Here is a 25,022-nt window from a genome sequence, read left to right as displayed (position 1 = left end):
TTATATAGAAAATAATCTTTCAGTGGGCACCCCGGAAGGGTAAACCATAGAAGCAAGGTCCCACCTTTTTGCCTATTTCCTTGGCCTTGATAACTGAGATAGGTCCGGGCTACCCTGGGCCGTAGAGCTCCAGAGTGCTGAGAGGAGGGGGGTCCTCTCCCTCCCCCTGCTCCTCACTACTCCTTCTACTACATCTCACCAACTCTCAAATCTAACTAGGCCTGAACTGAGGTATATATATATATTGTTGTGCTATCCCCATCTAGTGGTGGAATGTGTGAAGTGTACCTAACAGCCTGTTGACAGGGATCCTTATACAAAAGTGCAGAACAACATGATACACATTCATCATAACAAAATTTGCAGTGCCCACGTATACTAGTGGGACACTGCAAACTTTCTTACGAAACGGTGCGAGTTTTACTGAACACATCTAGAACCCATCCGTACCGTTAGTGTGAAAGAGGCCTAAGTGAAGTATCACACAGGTTTTTGTTAAATTTTTGATGACTTTTTTGAGCCAAAGCCAGGAGTGGGTTGGAAGGGAATGAGAAATATAAAGTAGGGATACTTTATATTTCTCATTCCCTTCCAACCCACTTCTGGCTTTGGGTCAAAAAACTATCAAAGACTCTAAAAAAAAAAGCCATGTCTGACAACACCCTATTATAGATGCAAAAACACACCCATGTTATAGCCTTCAGAATGAGGCCTAAGATTGTTGGGAGATCACAAGTAAACTGACACTTTGAGGGTACGGCCACATGGGACAGAATTGAAACTGCCACTGATTCGACCTTATGTATTGCAAAGGGGGTGAACTCCATGGTGTAAGGGTATGTTCACACAATATATATTTTTTTTCATTGGTGTCAGTATGAATTTGGTGCCAAAAACTGTTGTGAAACTGCCCCCTGTTTTCAATAAGAGGCAGCACCTCATTTCATGTGGCTGAGGATTTTTCCTGTGTGGTTTTCTATACCACGTCTAGTCTTGGTGCAGTTACTGGGCAAATACCACAGAAAGACGCAGAGGGGTCGAGGTTTACCCGCAGCGGGACTGCAATATTCAAAATGAAAACACGTTCACTGCAGTTTGTTTTCACAGTGTGAGGCCTCTTGCACACGAACGTTGTGTGCCCGTATTGTGGTCACTTGAATGGGTCAGCAATCACGGAGATGCGGAACGGAAGCACGGATTGGAACCCCACGGAAGCACTACGGAGTGTTTCTGTCCGTGCCTCCACACCGCAAATATAATTTGTTCTATTTTTTTTGTGCTGTGGACGGATCACGGACCCATTTAAGTTGAATGGGTCCTGATCCGTTTTGGCCCCCCACACGGACGTTGCCTGTGCATTGGCGACCGCAAATTGCGGTCCCCGACGCACAACGTTCGTGCGCAAGAGGCCTGAATGAGATTTTACTTTGTGCTGTAAGACGCTGCAGGTCTGCCACATGCAAACCAGTACTGTGTGCATGTACACTACCTCCTATCCCTATTCATGTGCCTTCCTCTGCACTTTCATGACTCTAATCCTTCTTCCGTTTCCAAGCCTTTTTACGCCAAATAAACCGTCGTGCGAGGAGGCCATTTCCTAGTCATTTCCACCAGCTTTCTTCACACAGTATATCGTTTATTATTGAGTTCTCCATGATATCACACATAACGCGGCATATTTCTCGTCTGCATTTGCTAGTTGCAATGCTGTAACTCACCACATAACAACTAGCAAAAAGGAGAAAGAGTAGAAATACAACTTCCGGCTGGCTTTAGCGCGCCAACTCAGCCGCCAGCAGCCCGCTTTCCCGCGCCCCACCCCTCCGCGAATTCTCGCGAGATCACATTCGGCCTAGGAGAGAGCAGCCATTGTGCTTGTGTGCTGGTTGTAAGCGTGGTAGGAACGCGGTCGTTTTACGAAGCAGCCATGTCTAGGTACCTCCGTCCCCCCAACACCTCGCTCTTCGTCCGGAATGTGGCAGACGACATCCGGTAAGTGAAGCGGACACTGCAGGTCAGGTAGTGTGCGAGGCGAGTGTAATGGCCGGTAATCCGCTAATGGCGGCGATGGCTGCGGGTGCTTGGTATTATATGCCTGTATTCGGGGCGGTTTTTGTTCTGCAGTAGGGGCCTCCTTTATGACCCAGTGCAGACTAGACTTGGAGGCAGCTAACAGGATTGAAAATGATTTAAAGGATCTGTTGAGTTGTATCTGTACTCGGTTTCAGCATGGAAACCCTCCAGTGCACCTCCTCTAAGGCCTCATGCACACGGCCATACTGCAAAACGCTCATGTGCGATCCGCACGTTTTTTGCAGACCCAAGGACATACTAGTTGTCTTGTGGTCCACATTTTTCCGATCTAATCTCTGTGCGGAACAAACACGTGCGTTCTGCAAAAGGATAAAACATCCTATACCTGGCTGCAGGGTACAGACCTATTGAGGTCAATGGGTCCGCAAGAAGTGCAGATGGGATGTTATCTGTAATAGGTACGCAAGGCCTAATGCACACCACTGTGTTTGTTTCCATCCCCAATATTATGAATAAGTTCTGTGCATTAATTTTATTTTTTCTCGCTCCTATGAATAGAAAGGACCGTCTGCAGTATGGACCAGAATAGGACATGTTCAGTAATGGGTCGTGTGCTATCTGCATATAGTACATGGATGAGAAATACCATTGTTGGTTCTGCCCTGGCACATCTGTGATATGGTCAGCAGTAGAGTTGAGTGAAGCAAGCTTCGTTCAAGATGTGTGGAGATTTCTAAGTACAGTATTAGAATGTATGGGCCCATAGGAGCCCAAGTTATTCACAAAGTCGATTGTGTTAAAAGGCTTCTGTCACCCCACTAAAGTGATTTTTTTTTTTTTTTGGGCTAGTGAAATTAGTTATATTGTGATATATGACAATATAATTGTGTTACTTACTTTGATCCAGCAGTTTCTGCAAAAAACAAAGTTTTATAATATGTAAATTCGGTCTCTACCAGCAAGTAGGGCGTCTACTTGCTGGTAGCTGCTGCAGAAATCCGCCCCCTCGTCGTGTTGATTGACAGGGCCAGCCGGGATCTCCTCCTCCGGCCAGCCCTGTCGGCATTTCAAAAATCGCGCGCCTGTGTGGATTCGGCGCAGGCGCTCTGAGATGAGGAGGCTCGTCTCCTCAGTGCGCCTGTGCCGATGACGTCTTCTATTTCGGTGATGTCATCGGCGCAGGCTGTCAAATGCCGACAGGGCTGGCCGGAGGAGGAGATCCCGGCTGGCCCTGTCAATCAACACGACGAGGGGGCGGATTTCTGCAGCAGCTACCAGCAAGTAGCCGCCCTACTTGCTGGTAGAGACCGAATTTACATATATTAAAACTTCGTTTTTTGCAGAAACTGCTGGATCAAAGTAAGTAACACAATTATATTGTCATATATCGCAATATAACTAATTTCACTAGCCCAAAAAAAAAAAAATCACTTTAGTGGGGTGACAGAAGCCCTTTAATTGATTTTTAAAGTGGGAAAACCACTTTGAAACTTGCAAACCGAGCTCTGCGTTGCTTCAGTTCTGAGGTACCAGTCGGAAGAACCAAAGCAGAGTTCGGTGTCAGGTTTTTGAGTGGTTTTCGATTACTCAATTCAACAAACAATGCGCGACTTTGTGAATAACTTCAGCTCATCAGAGCCTGTACATTCTAATACTGTACAGAGATGGATTTTGAATGAAGCGACTTTAGATGACGTGCCTCTAGTCAGCAGCTTCCTACCATGATCTGGTGGTGGTTATAGGCCCCAATTCTAGGGCGATCAGCTAATTGCGGCCCTTATTACAGAAAGGCAGCTCAGATTGTTCAATGTATGGTATGAAAAATATAAAAGTCCATCAAGGAGCAACCACATTTCAATTTTATGATAGCGGTGCTATATTAGTTTAAGGCCTCATGCACACGACAGTTTGTTTTTCTCAGTCCGCAAAATGGGCTACCGTTCCGTGATCTGTGTCCGTTTTTTGTTTCCGTGTGTCTTCCTTTATTTTTGGAGGATCTCCAGACATGAAGGAAAGTTAAAAAAAAATCTAAGTCAAGTTTGCCATGCAAATGATAGGGAAAAAACGGACGCGGATGACAATCTTGTGTGCCTCCGCTTTTTTTTCACGGTACCATTGACTTGTACCGGGGGGGTAAGTATACTCCTATGTAAGCCCCACAAAGTGACTTCAGACCTGAACTGGTCCTTAAAAAGTGGGTTTTAGAAATTTTATTTTTAAGAATTGCTTCTAAAATTCTAAGCCTTCTAAGGTCCTAAAAAAAAAAAAAAAATGACATTTACAAAATGCCAACATAGACATATGGGAAATGTTAAGTAATATATTTCATGAGGAATTACTATCTGTTTTAAAAGCAGAGAAATTGAAATTTAGAAAATCGCACATTTTTCTATAAATTTTGGGTAAATTGTGGATTGTTTTATAGATAAAGGTGAAATATATAGACTCAAATGTACCTTTGACATAAAGTACAATGTTTTCTCCTGACACAATCTCAGAATGGCTTGTATAAGTAAAAGCGTTCCAAAGTTATTACCACAATAAAGTGTCAGATTAGCAAAAATTGGGCCTGGTCAGGAAGGTGGCAAATGGCCCAGATGTGAAGTGGTTAATCTACTAAGAAGGAAGCGGGATAAAAATGTTTGCTTATATTCCAGGTCTGAAGATCTACGCCGAGAATTTGGTCGTTATGGTCCAATCGTTGACGTATATGTCCCGCTTGATTTCTACAACCGGCGCCCAAGAGGATTTGCTTATGTTCAATATCCTTTCTTCCTCCAACTACTTGAGGGGATATGACGTTTGGAAGATGGTGTAAGAGGTAACAGCATGTGAGAATTGCTTTGCTGTGCTCATATGACTTTTGTATTGCTCGCTGTACACACATAGCAAAGTAATTCTGCAGCATTCTGTGGTATCTTCTTTCACTTTGCCTAATTTACGTGAGTGCTGAAATATAATTTCCCATAAATGAAATCTTCAGTCATGAACAGCAGGGTCTAGTGTCATTAACATTTGTTCACTGCATTTTTGACATCTGTGTGTTGGATGGGGGCTGTATCTGAATACTGTGTGTCCATTAATTCTGCTGTCCTCTGTTATTACCTCAGAGTTTAAAGCTGTACAATAAAGGCGAACCACAGAGAAAGCATGAAAACCTTTAGAGTAGAGACAAAGTAGACAAAGCAAAGACCTCTTAATGAGCAGGCTTGAAGATTTAAAGGGAAAGTGGGAAAAGAAAAGCTGCTGCAAGAAGAAGCCCATGTGATCAAAGCTTCGCTTAATTCAGGAAATGTATTTTTCAAAGTTAAAGATAGAAGCATCTATTAATTGGCAAGCACCTCATGACAAGTCCTACTGACAAGTTCTTAGAAATAAAAGGTCAAGATAAAGTTGAATGGTTGTCAAGCTTACACGAGTCTTGATGTATCCTGCCAAACAAAGACGTGGTTACAGGCTTGTGCAAGTACGTGGTTTGACAAGTGGGTTGCAGTAGGCCGTAGGTTTTGACTGGTCGCCTCATTGACTGCTGACAATCTGTACTTAGGTGAGGCGGTATTGGTATCCTTTTTTACACTTTTAAGCTCAGGAGGACCACATCATAGCCAATGATCTGTACATAGGTGAGATTAGATTAAGGCGTTATGTAAGGGCATGGCACGGTAGGAGACCCGTGAATTCCCGCTCCTATAGCGATGCTTGTCAGTTCACTGGGCCATGTAGCCGATCAGGCCAGTCTTTAAAAATGTGGGTCGAATTCAACCAATTCTTGCTTAGTATTTAGAGCACTGCTTGAGATTCAATGTGTTCTTTATGTCCATTATACTCGCTGCTTTACAGATTTTCAGGTTGATCAGATTTGTGCCACTATTAAGCTTAAAAATCAATAGCTGGTAACAGTAAATGATTGGTGAGGTACGGACAGCATTGTATAATTGGGTAGTAGGTGACATGCGTTATCAGTAACTGGGGAGCCATAGTAGAGGTGGTAATGAGAAATAGCATTTTCCTTGTGTGCATGTCTAGTTCCATTTTGTAGTAAAAGGTGAGTATTTTTTGGCATCACTTCCTAATTATAGAACAAACTTTTATTTGAAGTAGATTGTTTCAGTTCAATGGCAGTGACCTAGAAGATGCAGAAATTGCTTTAGAGTTTTGGTGGCTGCACCCAATTCAATGCAATTTGACCACTTGCTCAACTGTAGTTCTCACATTCAGTGATTCTTCAATATTGCACTTTAAGTGTTCTTTGTGGGATAACCCCTCAGACAAGGGTTTAATGCGTTATTGAAGCATGTGAAGCCACTTGCGCTTGCATGTTTTTGAATGGATTTATGTCTAGGAGTAAAGCAATGATAGTTTCGACAGACTGCTCGATTAGGTCAGGTTCACATGTCTGTATTAGGGTGCCCACTTACACAGCAGAACTTGCTGCTGAAGATTTCTGTGACCGAACATTGTATTAATTCATCTGGTGTTTTGGTGGCAAGCACAGTTTTTGCAATCCCTATTCAGATGACTGGAATTTTTTATTTTTTTTCCCCGTGCAGAAATTTTCTGCAACTAAAATTTACCAAATTGCAACACACTCTTGGGCCTCTTTCACACTACCGTTTTTTGCATTCCGTATACGGAACCTTTCATGTCAATGGTTCTGCAAAAAAACAGAATACACTCCGTATGATTTCCGTTTTTACGTTTCATTGAAAGATGGAACATGTCCTATTATTGCCAGCAAATCACGTTCCATGGCTCCATTCAAGTCAATGAGTTGAAAAAAAAAAAACAGAACACATACGGAAATGCATCCTTATGTCTTCCGTATCCGTTTCGATTTTGCGGAACCATCTAGTGAAGATTTTATGCCCAGCCCAATTTTTTCTGTTATTACTGTATATGCCATACGGATAAACGGACCGCAAAACACTGAAATAGCCATACAGTAGTGTGAAAGATGCCTTAACTCGGACATATCATGGTCCAACCATGAGTTTAACTGCCGATAACTTTCAGCATTATAACTGTATTGTGTTTGAGTTTTAAAGAGAACCTGTCACCAGGATTTTGTGTATAGAGCTGTGGACATGGATTGCTAGATGGCCGCTAGCACATCCGCAATACCCAGTCCCCATAGCTCTGTGTGCTTCTGTGTAAAAAAAACTGATTTGATACATATGCAAATTAACCTGAGAGGAGTCCAGCGTGAAGGGGCCCAGCACCGCCCCGCATCCTCAGATTCTCCCTCTCGCTTCCCGACGTCAGAAAGCTAGAGCGCTGTAATCTTGCGATGCTTGTGCTTGTCAGCAGATGAAATAATCCTCTTCTGGTGGGCTGCCTGGAGCCTCTTTGCTATGTGCCGGCCTTCATGGAACCACTGCTACAACAGAACAATGGCGGACAGTTTGTCGAAATTACTATCTTGCTTCGTAGTCCAGTGCAGTGCCCCCTAAGTCTCTCAAATGTGCAAAACATTTTCAAGTGCAATATAGAGGCAGGTCTATTAATCGGCGATCTCTCACAAAGAGGTACACTACTTCAAAGTAGCCTCAGAGATCTGACTGATAGACATGCCTCTGTCACACTTGAGAGCCTTTTTATAGGACAGCAGGGGAAGCCCTTTTCTGCTTTCTTGTGGCAAGACCCACTCACAGACCTCACCTAATAATTTACAAAGATGCCTGAGGATGCATAGTTTTGCATAAATGACATTTCTATCTGGGTGCATTTTTATTTTCTTGTCGATGACTGTAGTACGGCCAGTTATTCAGTGTGGGAAACGCACTCCTTGTAGGAGCAGTACTTCTCAGAATGAGCACTGCTTCTATGAAGTGAACTAGCAGCATCATAATTTTTTTATGCTGTGAATTAAGGATCAACCGATATAGATTTTTTATTTTTTTTTAAAAGCAGATACGATAATCGGTGAACTTTCAGGCCGATGAGTTATACTGATATTTTATATCTTGTAATATATATTCTATTGGTAGTCACTGATGTGGAAATTTGCATTTAGCACTAGTATATAATGTAAATTAATAAAGCCCTTAGTTGGTAGTCAATTTATAATTTACATTTACAAGATACTAGTGCCAATTGCCATACCATCAACCCCCCCCCCCCCCCCTCACTTACTTTTTTTTAACCCCTATCAGAACTCCGATGAATAAAATAAACTACTCACCTCTCCTGCGCCGTGGCTCCTCTTCATCTTCTGGTCCGGCGTCTCGCTCCCCTGTGCTGCACTGTCACCCGACAGCGTGCAGCGTCAGGTCATAGTGTGCACTACGTCCTGACGCTGTACGGGGTTAGGACAGTACAGCGCAGGCCAGATCAAAGACGACATGGGAGCGTGAGTATCAAACGTGCTTGCTGCGCTTCTTCCCCGCTCCTAGAACCGGATGCATACTGCTGCGAGCTTCCATAATGGAAGCTCTCACTAGTATTCACATTATCCGCATGTAACCTTGTCGATATACCGATAATGTCCAAAATCCTGAATATTGGTACTACCAATAACCGGTCGATTCCCTACTGTGAATTTCCAACTCACCGTGGGTCTACTGAACTTTATTCACATAAGGCAGTGACTACTGGTCAGTACAATCATTATGATGCTGCAAGTTCACTTCACAGGAGTGGTGTTCAGTCTGGGAAATACAGCTCCCACACGGAGAACATTTCCTGCACTGAGTACGCTCACATGAAACCAGACCTATGGTGTTTGCGCCTATTCTCCTTGCACACTGAAATTGCCCCTTTACACTGCCCAGCTAAGCAAATGATTATCAGGAAGGAAGCGTTCCTTCAGGACAAACGCCTGCTCGTCAGTGAAGGAGACCACTGCATTTGATGCAGCGATCTCCAAAGTATGGGGGAGCAGCGATTGTTAATGCAATCGCTGCTCCCCATACTGAGGCTACTTTCACACTAGCGTTCGAGCGGATCCGTTCTGAATGGATCCGCTCATATTAATGCAGACGGTGGCTCCGTTTAGAACGGATCCGTCTGCATTATAACTTAGAAAATTTTTCTAAATGTGAAAGTAGCCTGAGCGGATCCGTTCAGACTTTACATTGAAAGTCAATGGGGGACGGATCCGCTTAAAGATTGAGCCATATGGTGTCATCTTCAAGCGGATCCGTCCCCATTGACTTCCATTATAAGTCGGAACGGATCCGCTCGCCTCCGCACGGCCAGGCGGACACCCGAACGCTGCTTGCAGCGTTCAGGTGTCCGCTCGCGGAGCGGAGGCTGAGCGCTGGCAGACGGATGCATTCTCAGTGGATCCGCCTCCACTGAGAATGCATTAGGGCCAGACGGCTGCGTTCAGGGCCGCTTGTGAGCCCCTTCAAACGGCGCTCACGAGCGGACACCTGAACGCAGGTGTGAAAGTAGCCTAAATTGTTTGCCAGCAGTAGAGTTTAGGTGACCACACAAACTGCCCTTTCACTGACTTAAAAAAAAGCACAGGAACTTGTTATGGCTACTTTCACTGTCGCGTCTGGTGCGCAGCCATCATGGATCTGCACAGATGGATCCGTTCAGATAATACAAACGTTTGCATCCATTCAGAAACGATCAGTTTGTATTATCTTTAACATAGCCAGGACGGAGTGCCAGATTGTGTCATAGAAAATGGATCCGTCCCCATTGACTTACATTGTGTGTCAGGACGGATCCGTTTGGCTCAGTATTATCAGGCGGACACCAAAACGCTGCAAGCAGTGTTTTGGTGTCTGCCTCCAGAGCAGAATGGAGACGAAACGGAGGCAAACTGAGGCATTCAACTCCTGTTTGCCTGACGTTATGACCAGCTGGGTTGTCGATCAACTTAAGCAACGGAAGATTATAAGTAGAGTATTGGCTTTTATTACATTATTTCTTGAGCAGGTTTTTTATTTATTTAAGGCAAATAATTTGCTCCTTCGATCAGTGGGATCCATCAGGTTCAATTAAGGTGTCTGCAGTCTTGTCACGGAGCAGAGGCTCTGCATCAGTTTACAGAGTTTAAGATGGTGGTACGGTGACTTGGCAATAGATAGTATATCATAAGTTGTAAAAATAAAACCACTAATCTTACCTGTGAAGTGTAACATGTTGTACAAGAGCTTATAATTCATCCATGCAAGATTGTAAAGCACCTTAACTGCTAGCACGTTTGAAGATGTCCGTGATGCAGAAGATGCCTTGCATAATTTAGACAGAAGATGGATTTGTGGACGCCAGATTGAAATTCAGTTTGCTCAAGGAGATCGAAAAAGTGAGTATTCATTGACACAAGATGGTGCTTATTGCAGTACTGGCTGCCAACCCTAGAAAAAGCTGAACCATTAATATTCCGTACCTGGTGCCCAGTATGGTGGTACAAAGGTCTCGTGTATGTAACTCCATAGCAACAGTAAGGCTACATTCAGGCGACCATATAAATGAGCCTGCATCCGTTCTGCAATTTTGCGGAACTGGTGCAGACCCATTCATTTCTATGGGGCTGCAAAAATGCTGACAGCACACAGTGTGCTGTCTGCATCCGTTGCTCCCTGCTGTGACCCCCGCAAAAAAAAATTGAACATGTCCGGACAAGAATAGGCATATTCTAAGACAGCGGCGGCATGTGCGGTCTGCAAATTGCGAAACTCACATGGGCTGGTGTCTGTGTTTTGTGGATCCGTAGAACACCACGTGTGAATGTAGCCTAACTGCCTGCCCTGCTGCTGTATTGTAGGTTTCATACTGATGTAGTGGCTAAGTGGTAGGGTCCTTTGTGGCTGCTATGGCTTTGCCAATTTGAAGTAGAATTGTTCAGTTTAAGGGTGTCTCTCAGCCGTTTTGACCATGCTAAAGTGTTGATGGCACTAGATAGGAGCTGGAGAGAGCAGTACAGACTTGCCCAGTTAAGCCAGTACACAATGCTCTGCACTGATGAGGGGCAATCTCCCTGAAACAGCTGTCTGCAGATGAGGTGCTGGTTTATTTAATATCCAAGTCATGTCTCAAATTTTAAGAGCTGAACATTGACTTATAGCAGGGGTGCACAACCTGTGGCCCATGGGCCGCATGCGGCCCCCAGAGCCAAGGCTTGCAGCCCCCGTCCTCCTGGACAGAAGCATAACTAATCATGCGATCAGCTGTGTTTATGCCCACAGCGCCACACGATGGCTCATTACAGCTCCTGCTGCCGCACTGTAGCAGGACGTTCCCCGGGGAGCCGAGTAGAAGGCAGAAGCAGTGTGTCAGATAGGTGAGCACTATGCAGGGTGGACCCAGCTTGGGGGGCAGAGACCCTGATCAGCTCTGCCTGTGTACAATGACCCCACAGCAGGCTGGTTTCTGTAACTGGGGCTCCTTTTAGATGCCCCAGTTACAGTGGAAATAGTGCAAAAAAAAAAGTCTGTGTCCCCCAAAGGTCTTTCAGTGACTTCTTGGGGACAAATTATGTGAAAAAATAAGTTACATAATACAAATAAATAAATAAAAATTGCAAAATAAGAGTGTTCACTGTTCCCAAACAGTGTTTTTATGATCCCTTGGGACACATTTTGTGTCCATAAATATATATTTTTTTAAAAAATAGAAAATTAAATACAAATAAAAATAATTAAGTGCAAAATAGTCCCCCAACAGTCTTTTTATGACCTTGAAAAATTGTTGCAAAAATGATTTTGGTTTTCCCAACAGATAAGTTACCGCCACTTGCGCTCAGTGTCTGTTCAGGCCTGGTTATTAAAGTGTTAACCAATAAACACTTTCCCCACTAGTAAGGGAATATGCTTACTGGTTATTGCATGGCGCCTGTAACTTGCAGGAGGTGGTAATAACCAGGAAGCGCCGTGCTCTTATTTGTGGCCCTCAGACCAAAAATGGTTGTGCACCCTTGACTTTTAGGATAGCTGCCTTACATCTGGTGGCATTAGAGGCAGAGTTTAAGAGCTCATTTGCATCCCTTCAGTCCCAGACATACGGCTTCAGTCTCATAAGTAGTTGAGACTATTAAGTACTCAGGAGGCAGTGCTTTAGGCTCCATTCACACGTCCGCAGATGGGTACGCGTTCGTTCCGCAATTTTGCGGAACGGGTGCGGACCCATTCATTTTCTATGGGGACGGAATGGATGCGGACAGCACGCAGTGTGCTGTCCGCATCCGCGGAGTGAGGCCCTGATCTTCGGGTCCGCAGCTCCGCAAAAGATAGAACATGTCCTATTCTTGTCCTCAGCTTGACAAGAATAGGCATTTCTATAGGGGTGCTGGACGGGTGTGTTGCGGATCCGCAATTTGCAGGTCCGCAACACACCATGGACGTGTGAATGGAGCCTTACTGTAAAGTGCTGTCCAGATCTCCCTTACCCCTCCCCCCCCCCCTCTGCTGTAGCATCTGAAGAGGAGACCACTGTAGTCAGCTCCAAGAGCAGAGGGAAGGCGATGTGATGCAGCTCACTGCAGAGCATTTCCCAGTGAAGCCCCTCCATGGACACTGTGTAGAGCAGAATTTGGCACTACTGATAACGCCACAAAAGGTATGTTTGTTCTGGCCCTACCTAGTGCTATCAACTGTTTAGTGTGGTAGAGTGTCTGCACTTTCAAACAGAAACCTATTGTGTGGGTATCAATTCTCACCTTCTTATTAACTTGTACAGTATAAGCTTAAAGAGGGCCTTTCACTAGTTTACAAACTAAAAACAAACTATATCTGTGGGCAGAGCGGCGCCCAGGGGTCCTCCTGCACTTACTAGTATGTCTTGACGCCGCTCCGGTGTCTGCAGCTCCGTCTGTTGTACTGGACTGATTTTTTTTTTTTTTTTTTTTTTTTTTTTTGTATGAGGCGTGTCCCTTGCTGCAGCGCTGGCCAATTGCAGCGCACAGCTCATAGCCTGGCTATGAGCTGTGCGCTGTGAATGGCCAGCGCTGCAGCAAGGGACAACCTTAATACAAAAACTCTGCCCAGTACAACAGAGGGAGCTGCAGACACCGGAGCCTATACTGGGCGAACGGAGCGGCGCCCAGGCATACTAGTAAGTGCAGGGGGACGCCTGGGCGCCGCTCTGCCCACTGATATACTTAGTTTTTAGTTTGTAAACTAGTGAAAGGTCCTCTTTAAATGCTGCTCATGTTTAGTTCGTGACAACTGAAAAAATCTCTACTAGTTATGGCCAGTTGAGCAGTTTCCTTAAAGTAATATTCTGGTGTAAGAATAGGCCATCAGTATCAGAACAGTAGGGGTCAATCTCTTAGTACCCTGGCCTGTCAGCTGTTTTAAGAGGCTGCAGTGTGGGCTTTTCATAGTTTGTGTCTGATTTATTTTTTTATTTTTTTCTCTTTGGCTCTGCTCCCACACAGCACCGAATCAAATGAAGGCCAAAGAAGGAAGAAGCTCTTATGGCTCTTCGCGTTATGATGAGTATGACCGATATAACAAGCGATCTAGAAGCCGCAGCTATGAAAGGAGGAGGTCTAGGAGCCGTTCTTTTGAACAGAATTATGAAAGATCTTATAGCCCCCGGGGGTAAGTGTATACTGCTTTGCCGGTACTGGGTGCTAATTTGGTATTTTTAAGTGTACTTTGGCAATTAAATTTTAAACGTATCTTTTTAACAGGCGGGCTGAGAGACCACACCGTAGCAGAAGCCGTTCACGTCATGGCCGGTAAAATGTTTTTTTTTTTTTGTTTTTTTAACTTGTAGCATGTAAAGTAATGCTGAACATAGAAAATGCACAAACAAATGCCCCCCCACGTCCTTCCTCAATCCACACCTTTTCTGTACTCCTATTGTAATTTTTATTTTAATAAAAAAATATTGTCTTGTGAGCTTGTGAACACCGCCCTCTTCAGTCATCACTGTCCAAAGCCTAAGACGACTGGTTGTCCTCCTTTACTCTGCAGTTGGACAAAAGACTAAGGCCTGTTTCACACAAGTGTGATGGATTGGCTCCGGGTGCGTTCAGTAAAACGCACACCATTTTGCAAGCAACTTCAGTGAGTTTTGTCATGTGCAGTGAATGCCGTAACTGGAGAAAAATGGCAGATTTACTGTGTTGAATAAAAGTGAGACCAGTAAAAACTACAGCTCGCCCACTGCAAAAAAATTAATAAATGCCCTCGCAGCTCTGTAAATGAAAATATAATGTCAAAATGTGGCAATACAAAAAATTCTTACTTTTTTTTTTTTTTAAGTATTAAAACATAATAGAAACTATATAAATGACTTAGAATAGTCACCTCAATTTCAGTGCACATTGAATGTCATAAAGACAAGCCATAGTGCATTTTTTTTTTTCTCAACTCAGAATTATTTCACTTTTTCCAATACAAGCTATGGTAAATTAAATGGTGCCATTAACCCCTTAGTGACCAAGCCTGTATGGGCCTTAATGACCAAGCCTGTATGGGCCTTAATGACCAAGCCAGATTTTGGAAATCTGACGTGTTACTTTAGCAGAGAATAACTTTGTAAAGGCTTTGCACATCAAAGTAATTCTGACATTTTCTTGTCGCATATTGTACTAAGGTGGTAAAATTTTACCGATAAAATATCTTTATCTAACTTGAATCTATGAATTTGTAAAAATGTTCCTATTTTCAACTGCAATATTTCACATACATAAATACTATTCAATATTTTTATCAAATATATTTCTTTATTTTGGTGGCACTTATAAAAAACCTGACTTTTTTTTTCTTTTTAATTTGGGAGACATCCTTTTTAACATTAATTTTAAAATTTTTGAAGTACATATTTTTTCCTGCATCAAGCTAAGTTTGCAGAGGCGTAAGTGTCAGAATATAAAAACACCCTCCCCCCCCCCCCCCCCCCCAAAGTGACCCCATTTTGAAAGCTAGACACCTTAAAGGTAGTCTTTCACCTAAACTGACCATTATAGAACACCATGATCTACATTATAGTCCCCATGTTGGAATGCTACTTACTGTATAGCTGTCCGTCGCTTATTTTTGCTAAAAAACACTTTATTTGGTTTATTAGCTCTGAAGGTGCCCAGGGGCAGTGTTCAAGCAGCCAGTGCCCAGGCCACTCGTCGCTTTTCGTATGAAACCCCTCCTCTTTCACCCATCTGGCCTGCCCTAGGTTCTCCAGAAATCCAGCGCCATTCACAAGGCCGGCTAGATGTACGGGACGGCACATGCGCATTAAATGCTCTTGTGCCTCTGCCCATAATGGGGAATGAAGTGCGCAGGCACGGCGAATCTTGTGAACGGCGCTGGATTTCTGAAGAACCTATGGCGGGCCAGAGGGGAGGAGTTTCACATGAAAAGCGACGAGGGGCCTGGGCACCGGCCACTTGAACGCCGCCCCTAGGCCCCTTCAGAACATAATTAAAGAGTTATTCCTATATAAGACAATGGGGGCATATGGCTAGGATATGCCCCAATTGTCTTATAGGTGTGGGTCCCACCGCTGGGACCCGCACCTATATCGAGAACAGAGCGGGGAGCCCTGTGGCTGGAGGCCCCCAGATTTCCTGGGGTCCGTCCACCACCGAGTGCTAATCCCCGCCTCTCCCATAGAACGCACATGCGCTTCCCATGCTCCTTTTCATTTCTATAGGGTAGACGGCAATAGCAGAGCCCGGCGGCCCCATAGAAATGGAGGGCGGCTGCGCATGCGCAGTGCTCTCTCCTTCACTTTCAGGGCTCTATTCTCAATATAGGTGCGGTGGGACCCGCCTATAAAACAATGAGGGCATTTCCTAGCAATATGGCCCCATTGTCTGAGATGAGAAAACCCCTTTAACGTATCGAATTAAAGTGTTTTAGCTTAAATAAACAATGGACAGCTATACAGTAAGTAGCATTCCAATATGGGGACTATAATGCAGATCATGGTGTTGGTGTTCTATAATGGTCAGTTTAGGTGAGACTCCTTTTAACCAACTCAGGACCTCTGCACGCAGGATTGCGTCCTGGTGGCGCCCCTGTTATTCCTCCTGGACGCGCCGATGCGTCCTCTCGCGAGAGGCGAGATTTCCTGTGAACGCGCGCACACAGGAACAGGAGGTAAACGAGTGGATCTACAGCCTGCCAGCGGCGATCATTCGCTGGCAGGCTGTAAATGCATATTTTTTTTTTTTAACCCCAAAAAGGTATATTACACTATGCCCATCACGAAATACCTTGGGGTGTCTTCTTTCCAAAATAAGGTCACTTGTGGGGTTTTTATACTGCCCTGGCATTTTAGGGGACCTAAAGCGTGAGAAGTAGTTTGGAATCCAAATGCGTAAAAAAAAGGAGAGAAAATATATTTAGATGGATAACCCTGTTACTGTCTTAGAAATCCACCACATTCTTAAAGGCGCGTACAGATGAGAAGTGAAGCTGTGCACTTATAAGAGAGGCAGATTTCTAAAAAGGCATTTGCCTGTACATATGACTGTCTTGCCAAACTGAAAAAGGGAGAAAAAAAACTGAACTGTAGTAAAGGGCAACAAGTCCAAGAAAACTGAGCACTATGTGTCCAACTATGTTGCAAATTCCAGTTTGTTCACAAGATACAAGAACACTGATAGGGCTGTAATGACAAGCTGGCATTCAAGGACAGTGACTGGTCATAAAACGTCTCTTTAGCCCCATCAATTCTTATGAGAGACGAACGTGCTAAGTGACACGGTGCACCACAACAGGTGCATAAAAGTGTTGTGGGGTGTCCACAAAAAAATCTTAATAAAGCGCTCAGTGTACTAGTGAGGAACAACTCAATCATTAGAGATCCTCCAAATAAAGATATCATGGAAATATCGGCTTTGTATGGCAGGACATGGTCATAAAAAATGAAATTTGAAAAATTATGAAAACAAATCGCAAAAGGTAAAATTTGTTCCAATGTCTGGAATATTATTTTTTTTTAAATTAGAGGGTAAAAAAAGGAATTGTTTGCGTATATGCCTATTTTTTGTTTTACTGCCTGAATAAACGCTTAAAATAACTTTATTGATATCTTTATTAAAATAGTGGCAACCCACCACATGAAAAACTCATCAGGCTAAGGCTACTTTCACACTAGCGTTCGATCTGTCTGCATTATAACTTAGAAAAATTTTCTAAGTGTGAAAGTAGCCTGAGCGGATCCGTTCAGACTTTACATTGAAAGTCAATGGGGGACGGATCCGCTTGAAGATTGAGCCATATGGTGTCATCTTCAAGCGGATCCGTCCCCATTGACTTCCATTATAAGTAGGAACGGATCCGCTCGCCTCCGCACGGCCAGGCGGACACCCGAACGCTGCTTGCAGCGTTCAGGTGTCCGCTCACTGAGCGGAGGCTGAGCGCTGGCAGGCAGATGCATTCTCAGTGGATCCGCCTCCACTGAGAATGCATTAGGGCCAGACGGCTGCGTTCAGGGCCGCTTGTGAGCCCCTTCAAACGGAGCTCACGAGCGGACACCTGAACGCAGGTGTGAAAGTAGCCTAAGTCTGGAGGGGTGGCTCCCACCACAGTTGTATGGGTACAGCCCAATCCGCCACACTTAAAGGGACTCTGTCACCAGTTTTTGACCCCCACATTCAAAAATATGGTTATGTGCATGGAGCTCTTGTGATTCCTAATGTGGTCTTATAAGCTAAATCTGTAGGCTCATTTTGTGTAAAAAATGTTTTATCTAACCTGTCATTCATCTCACTAAGGTGCCCAGGGGGATGCTCATGTCTTCCAGATGCCACCCGCCGCCGTTCGTGCCCAGCTCCTCCTTTACTGTCATCAGCGCCGCCTCAGAATCCTTTGCTACTCCGGCTCTCCCTCACTCCCCCCTCCTTCTCTAACATCCCGCGCGTGCACACAGGCCTGTGCCTGATGCGCCCGTTCGGCTTCATTGAGCGAAGTGCGCATGCGCCGGCACTTCGCTCAACCTCCCGATGACCTGAACACTGGCGCCAGCCTTCAGGTCATCGGCAAGTTGAGCGAAGTGCCGGCGCATGCGCACTTCGCTCAATGAAGCCGAACGGGCGCATCAGGCACAGGCCTGTGCGCACGCGCGGGATGTTAGAGAAGGAGGGGGGAGTGAGGGAGAGCCGGAGGAGTAGCAAAGGATTCTGAGGCGGCGCTGATGACAGCAAAGGAGGAGCTGGGCACGAACGGCGGCAGGTGCGGGCGGCATCTGGAAGACATGAGCATCCCCCTGGGCACCTTTTAGTGAGATGAATGACAGGTTAGATAAAACGTTTTTTATACTAAATGAGCCTACAGATTTAGCTTATAAGACCACATTAGGAATCACAAGAGCTCCATGCACATAACCATATTTTTGAATGTGGGGGTCAAAAACTGGTGACAGAATCCCTTTAATAAAACTGTGTGTTTAACTGGATATGTCGGGGTTTGTTTAATACCCTGCCAAAATATCCAAACACTCAGTTGCTCAAGGTCTGCTGGATACACTTTTTGGACCAGCTGTGCACTTTATAGCAACAGTGCATCACATCAGCAACATATGTAGATGGCAAAGTAGGATGGATATGGTGCAGGCGAGAGCTATATTTATAGAGCTCTATCCTATAACCTGCTTTTCCAATCCAGCCTTCATTGAAGATGACTGCTATTTGCATATACATGAAATTCCCTGCCTATTCATGCGTCTGCTCACTTTGGTGACAGTGATATGTCATCAGGAGCAGTGTAGTATGTTGGCATAAGTGCAGTTCGCCCCATGTATTAAGCAAATTCTGCCACTCTGCCTGCAGGTGATGGACGCTGCACACTCCTGTTAGCGACCGTGTAGCACACAAATACACAGCCTCCGGCTCTATTCTGGCCGTAGCGCGGCCTCTGAAAGTCTCTCTCATATAGAGGTGGCCACTCCCACTAGGTGGAGCTACTTGGCATGCGAATACGTCACTTGGGGGAGTGAAAAGTCAACTTCCTCCGCTCTGCCTGTTCTATACATGCTAGCCGCTACAGTGGGTAATATTTTCTTTGGCAGAAACTATTTCCTGCGCGCGGGTTTCGCGCAATCTGATGCCACTGGAGGGTGGAGCCTATCACGTCTGCTCCGGCGCTTCCGCTTTGCCACAGCAATTCTCCACGCTTGGCTGCTCCTCACAGGTCACTGTAGGACTGTAGCGTTCTGTAAAGCTTTTGGAGACCCTGACTCCGGGATTGTTGCCATCTTGCCTAGACCTGGGGCCCCCAAAAATCTAATGAGGCAACTCAGGTCCCACTGGGATCCTGTAAGGTATGCTGCCTGCCACTATCAGTTACAGGGTCCTGTGATTCTTGCCTCAGGACAGGATCATCCTCCTCCCTCTCCACCAAACCAGCCCAGTCCCTCTACTGCCCCCTCAGAGCCCTCCTGGGCCTCTGCCATATCTAGGGCCCAAATTTTGTGTGCGGCCATGGCCTTTATGGAACTCATGGTGGCCTCTGATCCTGTGGTTAGCACCGCTCCACCTCCCGGTGCCCCCCACAGAGGACGCTTGACCGTTAAGAGGCAGCGTACGCAGCAGCATCCCTCCTCGGCTGACTCTGCTTTCCCCTTCCCCCTCATCGCCTGGAGGCGTGTTCAGTCTCTCCCCCCTCGCAGGGACTACAGGTCTGAAGGGGAAAGGTCCGGCTCGGACGAGGACACTGAACCAGAACCCTCGCCTAAGCTCTCCACCATTGTGGCAGACTTGGTCACGGCGGTCTGTGACACCTTTGACATCCAGGGGGAACCTCCTTCTACTAGTAGCCAGGAATTCCCCCTTTTCCACTCCAGAAAGCCAGAGGCAGTCACATTCCCCATTCATGGCGAGTTCGCCAAGGTCCTTTCAAAGGCTTGGGAGCGCCCTAATCACTGTTTTTCTGCCACAAGGCACATGGATACTCTCTATCCTTTCCCGGCAGATAATGTGCAGCAGTGGTCTTCTCCTCCTAAGGTCGACCTGCCAGTGGCCAGATTGGCTAAGAATACGGCAATTCCCGTCCTGGACAGGTTCTCCCTACAGGACTCCGTTGACAGGCGTTTAGACTCTTTCCAAAGCCATCTTCACTCTGGCAGGCACAGGTCTGATGCGGACACCCTGAACTTCGTCCTCCAGATGTCCCAGGCGACAGCCTTCCTCTGAGGCCTCATTGGACGTCAGCACTCTTTGCGCGGGTTTTGGCCCTCTCTGCCACGCAGCGCAGGGAGGTCTGGTTGAAGCTCTGGGACGCCGATGCTTCCTCCAAGCGCTCCCTCACTAACCTCCCCTTTGCGGGCTCCAGACTCTTCGGTGCTAAGCTGAACGAGATTATCTGACGCTACTGGGGGCAAGAGTACACAACTGCCCCAATCTAGAGCCAAGCGCGCCTTCAGAGCTTGCCCCTCTGGCTCTAGAAACCAGTCCTTTCGGCGCTTCGCCTCCAGGTCTGCGACAGCCCCCTCCTTCGGCGGCTCTCAGGACTCCCGCAAGAAGCCTTCCTTTAAGCCTCAACCTTCCTGGTGCCCACGGGCACAATTCCAGGGGAGTTCTGCCCACCCCGTGGCTCCCAAGCAGTCCTCCGCCTGAAGGGGCGCTCCCACTGCTTGTGGTGGGGGGCCGTCTGCTCTCCTTTCAGCATGTCTGGAGCTTGGTGCCGCTCATGGTGCTTCTCCGTACCAGGTGCATATCTCTGCTGCCCTACCTGGACGACATCCTGATAAAGGCCCCCTCTCGTCCCCAGGCAGAAGACAGCGTCAGGATCACTGTTCAGACTCTGCAACAGTTCGGCTGGCTGATCAACTTTCCGAAGTCCGCTCTCCAACCCTCCCAGAGGGTGACCTTCCTGGGCATGATTATGGACACTTCTGCAGCCCAGGTATTCCTTCCGGATTGCAAGTTCTCACGGATACGGGAGTCGGTGTCTCGTCTTCTGCATTCCCCGTGTCTTTCCATCCGGGAGTGCATGCAGGTTCTGGGACTTATGGTGCCCTCCTTTTGAGGCAGTTCCCTTTGCCCAGTTTCATACTCTGCCTCTGCAGCAGGTGATCCTGTCCTTCTGGGACAGGACATCCAGGGGTCTGGATTCTCGGATCCGCCTTCCTCCTCGGGTTCGCATGGATCTCCTGTGGTGGCTGTCCCCTCAGAATCTGACTTCGGGAAGTCCTTCCTCCCAATCTCCTGGACAGTCGTCACCACCGATGCCAGTCTTCTGGGTTGGGGCGGCGTTCTCTAAGCTTGGACGGTTCAGGGGGTGTGGTCAGAGGTGGAAGCCCGCCTTCCGATCAACATATTGGAGCTCAGAGCAATTTTTCCCCTCCGTCTCATTGAACCCCCCTCCTAGCGGGTCTCCCGGCAAGGGTCCAGTCAGACAATGCCACAGCCGTGGCCTACATCAATCATCAGGGTGGAACCCGCAGCCGGACGGTGATGCGGGAGGTGGAAAGGATCCTCCAGTGGGCGGAGGCTCACGTTCCAATATTGTCTGCAGTTTATATCCCAGGGGTCGAAAACTGGACGGCAGACTTTCTCAGCCGCAACAGGGTGGATTCGGGAGAGTGGTCTCTGCATCCGGACGTATTCGAGGACGTCTGTCGCTGTTGGGGCCGCCCGGACATGGACTTGATGGCGTCCAGGCTCAACAACAAGGTTCCCACGTTCCTGGCCTGCGCTCGGGATCCGGAGGTGTACGGGGTGGACGTGGAGCTTTATTAAGTTGTTTAGGGGCCATATTGGGGTGCTGGGGAACCTGATTGGGGCATAACTGAAAACGCTCTCCTCTCCTCTCCAGGGGAGAGAGAAACTTTGCAGGGGTGGTGAGGATCAGGACCCAGCTTTCCCTTATGGGGACCTGATCCTAGCACCGGAGACTTTCTTGCTCCCCTCTTACATGAGAAGAGGGAGAAAGCTTACTGCCGGCATTTTCGGTGATCAGAGACCGCTTGTCACAGTCTCTGATCACTGCCACGAGCCCACAGCTTCCCCCGGTAGCTGCAGGGCACAGAGCTCCAGCGCTTGATTTAAGTGCTAACTTGGGCATAAATAGGTGGCACTCCAGCCCAAGGCCCCTTAGTGACCTCTGTAAAAAAAAAAGTGTATGGGTGGTCACTAAGGGGTTACAATCCCCAAAAGATAAGCTCTCATAGCTGTGATCACAAAAGTTTATGGCTCTTGGAAGGCGGTTACATATTGTCCATGTATGTCCATATTGCAGCCTTTGCTGGCTTGATTAATTTTTCCATCACATTATTCACTTCTTGTTACCATGGTTATGACCACCCTGCAATCCTTTAGTGGTGTCTGTGCTTGCACACTATAGGAAAAAGCATCAGCCTCTCTGGTGGTGGGGATTAGAGTTGAGCGAAGCGAGCTTTGCATCATAAATCTAAGTCTCTTCGCTCCAAACGTAGTTTTAATGCTGTATAGAGCTCTGTATGGGCTGCGGTGAGGCAAAGTGAATGATCACCGAAGTTTCTTGAGACTTTGGGGAATACATTTCAGATTTGATTGATTTATTAAACTTGAGACACATTTTAAAACTGGTATCAGAGATCGTTATTGGTACCAAAGCTGACTTCAGAACAAATTTTTAAAATGGTTTTAAGTTAAAAAAAAATGAACTCCTAAAAGACTTCGGTGATAACGCATCTGCTTTGCCTGAGCCCATACACTTTAATTCTGTACAGACACTGATCTCTGTACAGCATTAAAACGAAGAGACTTTGGATCTAAGATCTGAAGCTTGCTTTGCTCAACCCTAGTGGCAGTGCACACGTTAACCAGCTCCCATCCTGGCTATCGCATATCTCTACTGCACAGATAGCTGTAACCTCTGGACACAAGCAGTGTATGTGAGGGGAAAAATGAATCCAGCCAGCAAAGGAAGTAATGTGGAGAATCATAATACATTAGTAAGTGCCTTTTGTATAACCTTTTATCTACATGATAAATGCCATCTGCTGAAGTGACACAACCACTTCCTTTAAAGGGAACCTGTCATCATTATGCTGTCCATACTAACTGCAGCATAAAGTAGAGACAGGTGAGTTGATTTCAGCGGTCTGTCAGTTAAAAGTAAGTGGTTGCTGAGAACCGACATCACAATCATTGCAGACTGGGCCTGGAAAAGAGTCATGGTTATTCATGAATTCCTGCCCACCTGCTGGTAACTGACAGTCTTCTACCTAGTTTATCCCTTTCTCTCTAGGAGAGAACTGCCCATCAGCAGATGGGCAGGGAGAGCAGGAGATTATTAATAACCAGGACTCCTCAGGTAGATTTGACTCTTTTCAAGGCCTGGGCTGCAATGATTATGATGCTGGTTCTTAGCAACCACTTTTAGCTCATGAGTGACACTGCTGAAATCAGCATTTCTGTCACTATTTTATGCTGCCCTCAGTGAGGTCAGTAAAAAGTCGATGACCAGTTGCCTTCAAGTTAAAGATGAGATACCCAAAATGTTGATCATTTTACATCCTTCTTGCAGATTCAATCGCCGGCAAAGATCACAATCTAGATCCAACACTAGATCAAGATCCAAATCCCAGCCAAGAGAAGACAGGAAAGAGCGTACTGGACGTTCTGGATCCAGATCTCAGTCCCGATCAAAAGCAGAAGGCAAATTCAAAGAAGAACGTGAAAGATCAAAGTCCCGCTCTCACTCACAGTCAAGGTCCCGGTCGAAATCAAGATCGCGGTCTTGGAACAGTCACAAATCCAGTGGCCATTAATTTGGCTTCTGTGAACAGTTTTATTCATAGAAATGTGATTATTTTCTTTTCCCCCCTCCCCATGTGCTACAGTCATGACCATTTGTGACCCATCTGACAGCAGCTGATCAAAGTAGATTAGGATCTTTTGCAGCCTGTATAATAGAACGTCTTTTTCTGTTGGCATATGTCTTTAATGTTTTTGCTACTTTTCTGAATGCTGAGAGTTTGGTATTGGTGTGTCAAGCAGGGTTACTAGCTTGTCTAGCCACAAGACACTAAACCAAAAAAATTGGACCGTAAAAGTATTCTTCATTCTTGAAGCTCCGCCAGTAAAATTGTATTTGTTTTTACTTGGTGGTGACAACCATTTTCTGCCTATTTAAATGAAAAAGGGAAAATGCATAGAAAGGGTGCTGCTGAATAAGATGAGCTTTGAAATTTTGGTGTTTATTGGGCATCACACATCCCCTGACCATGTAATAGTATGTAACTGCTAGGAGTAATGCAAGCAAGATCCTCCCCTTTTATTCATAGTATTGATATTTCTAATAGTGCGTGTCCTGCAGGACTATTTTACAAGTCACCCAAATCGGCATGTACCAGGAAATGTTCAGCGCGTTCATCAAACATGGTTTAAAATGCTCGGAAGTGAATTCTTTGGCTCAAAATATTTTTTATTTTATTTAAGTAAGCACTTGGCAAGGTATCTTTTCTGGCCCGGAGATATCTGTACCCTGCTTTTTACATTTCTTTGTACATTTGTTTCGCGTTTGAAGGAAAGCTCATCTACTTTAAATATGCAAAATTAACCTGGAGTGCATTTCACACGTATAGAACACCATATGTATGCATGTTTATGTTGATATGCACTTTAGTAATTTCCTTCCGATCTAAGGAGTGGTTAGCAGCATATATGGGTTATATTTGGGCATCTAGACCCTTTGGGGTTCCTGGCACCCAGGCCCCGAAGGAAGTGCTGGTTTAGGAGGCAAAGACAGACTGTTTCTATTCATCTTTGACTAGTAGCTAAATGTTCTCAGTGGTTGTATGTGTGGAAAATCGGCTTGGTAAGGCCACATGGTTCAGACGCAGGGCGGCCGGCTACACATGACGGCCCGCGCCCATCGTTTCTTGACGCCGGACTACAATTCTTTAGCAGGTGTAAAGGTATCTTGTCATCCATGGAGTGCAGGAAATATGATGTATGGACTGTCTATAAACAAGTGACTGGTCATATCTTGGTTTGAGTGATCAATATGTATATTCTAATTCACAATTTGGAAAAACATTGGTTCTTTAGGCATATTTTCTTTTAGTTCATATCCTAAAATGTGTTCTTTAAATGATGAATTTGATATGCTTGTTAAACCATTCTTCATTAAACCTAGTCTTTTGTCTTA

At 45.8% G+C, this 25,022-nt stretch overlaps 1 protein-coding gene across 1 annotated transcript; it reads left to right on the top strand.

The window, feature by feature from the left end:
- Positions 1–1,843: 1,843 nt before the first annotated feature.
- Positions 1,844–25,022, top strand: SRSF10 (serine and arginine rich splicing factor 10). The gene is made up of 6 exons (XM_044286797.1): positions 1,844–1,992; positions 4,692–4,796; positions 10,191–10,294; positions 13,367–13,532; positions 13,625–13,672; positions 23,397–25,022. Exons 1-6 carry the CDS (start codon positions 1,928–1,930, stop codon positions 23,638–23,640), a joined length of 732 nt encoding a protein of 243 aa, XP_044142732.1. The 5' UTR covers positions 1,844–1,927; the 3' UTR covers positions 23,641–25,022.

The sequence above is a fragment of the Bufo gargarizans genome, chromosome 3, assembly GCF_014858855.1.
Source record: "Bufo gargarizans isolate SCDJY-AF-19 chromosome 3, ASM1485885v1, whole genome shotgun sequence".
Taxonomy (NCBI): domain Eukaryota; kingdom Metazoa; phylum Chordata; class Amphibia; order Anura; family Bufonidae; genus Bufo; species Bufo gargarizans.
The sequence above is the reverse complement of the archived record's forward strand: the minus strand, read 5'-3'. Positions and strand labels throughout refer to the sequence as shown.

Coding starts and splice junctions, on each gene's coding strand:
- SRSF10 (XM_044286797.1), top strand. CDS start 1,928: ATGTCTAGGTACCTCCGTCCCCCCAACACCTCGCTCTTCGTCCGGAAT. Junction 13,533..13,624: donor AGATCTTATAGCCCCCGGGG/GTAAGTGTATAC, acceptor TCTTTTTAACAG/GCGGGCTGAGAGACCACACC. Junction 13,673..23,396: donor AGCCGTTCACGTCATGGCCG/GTAAAATGTTTT, acceptor TCCTTCTTGCAG/ATTCAATCGCCGGCAAAGAT.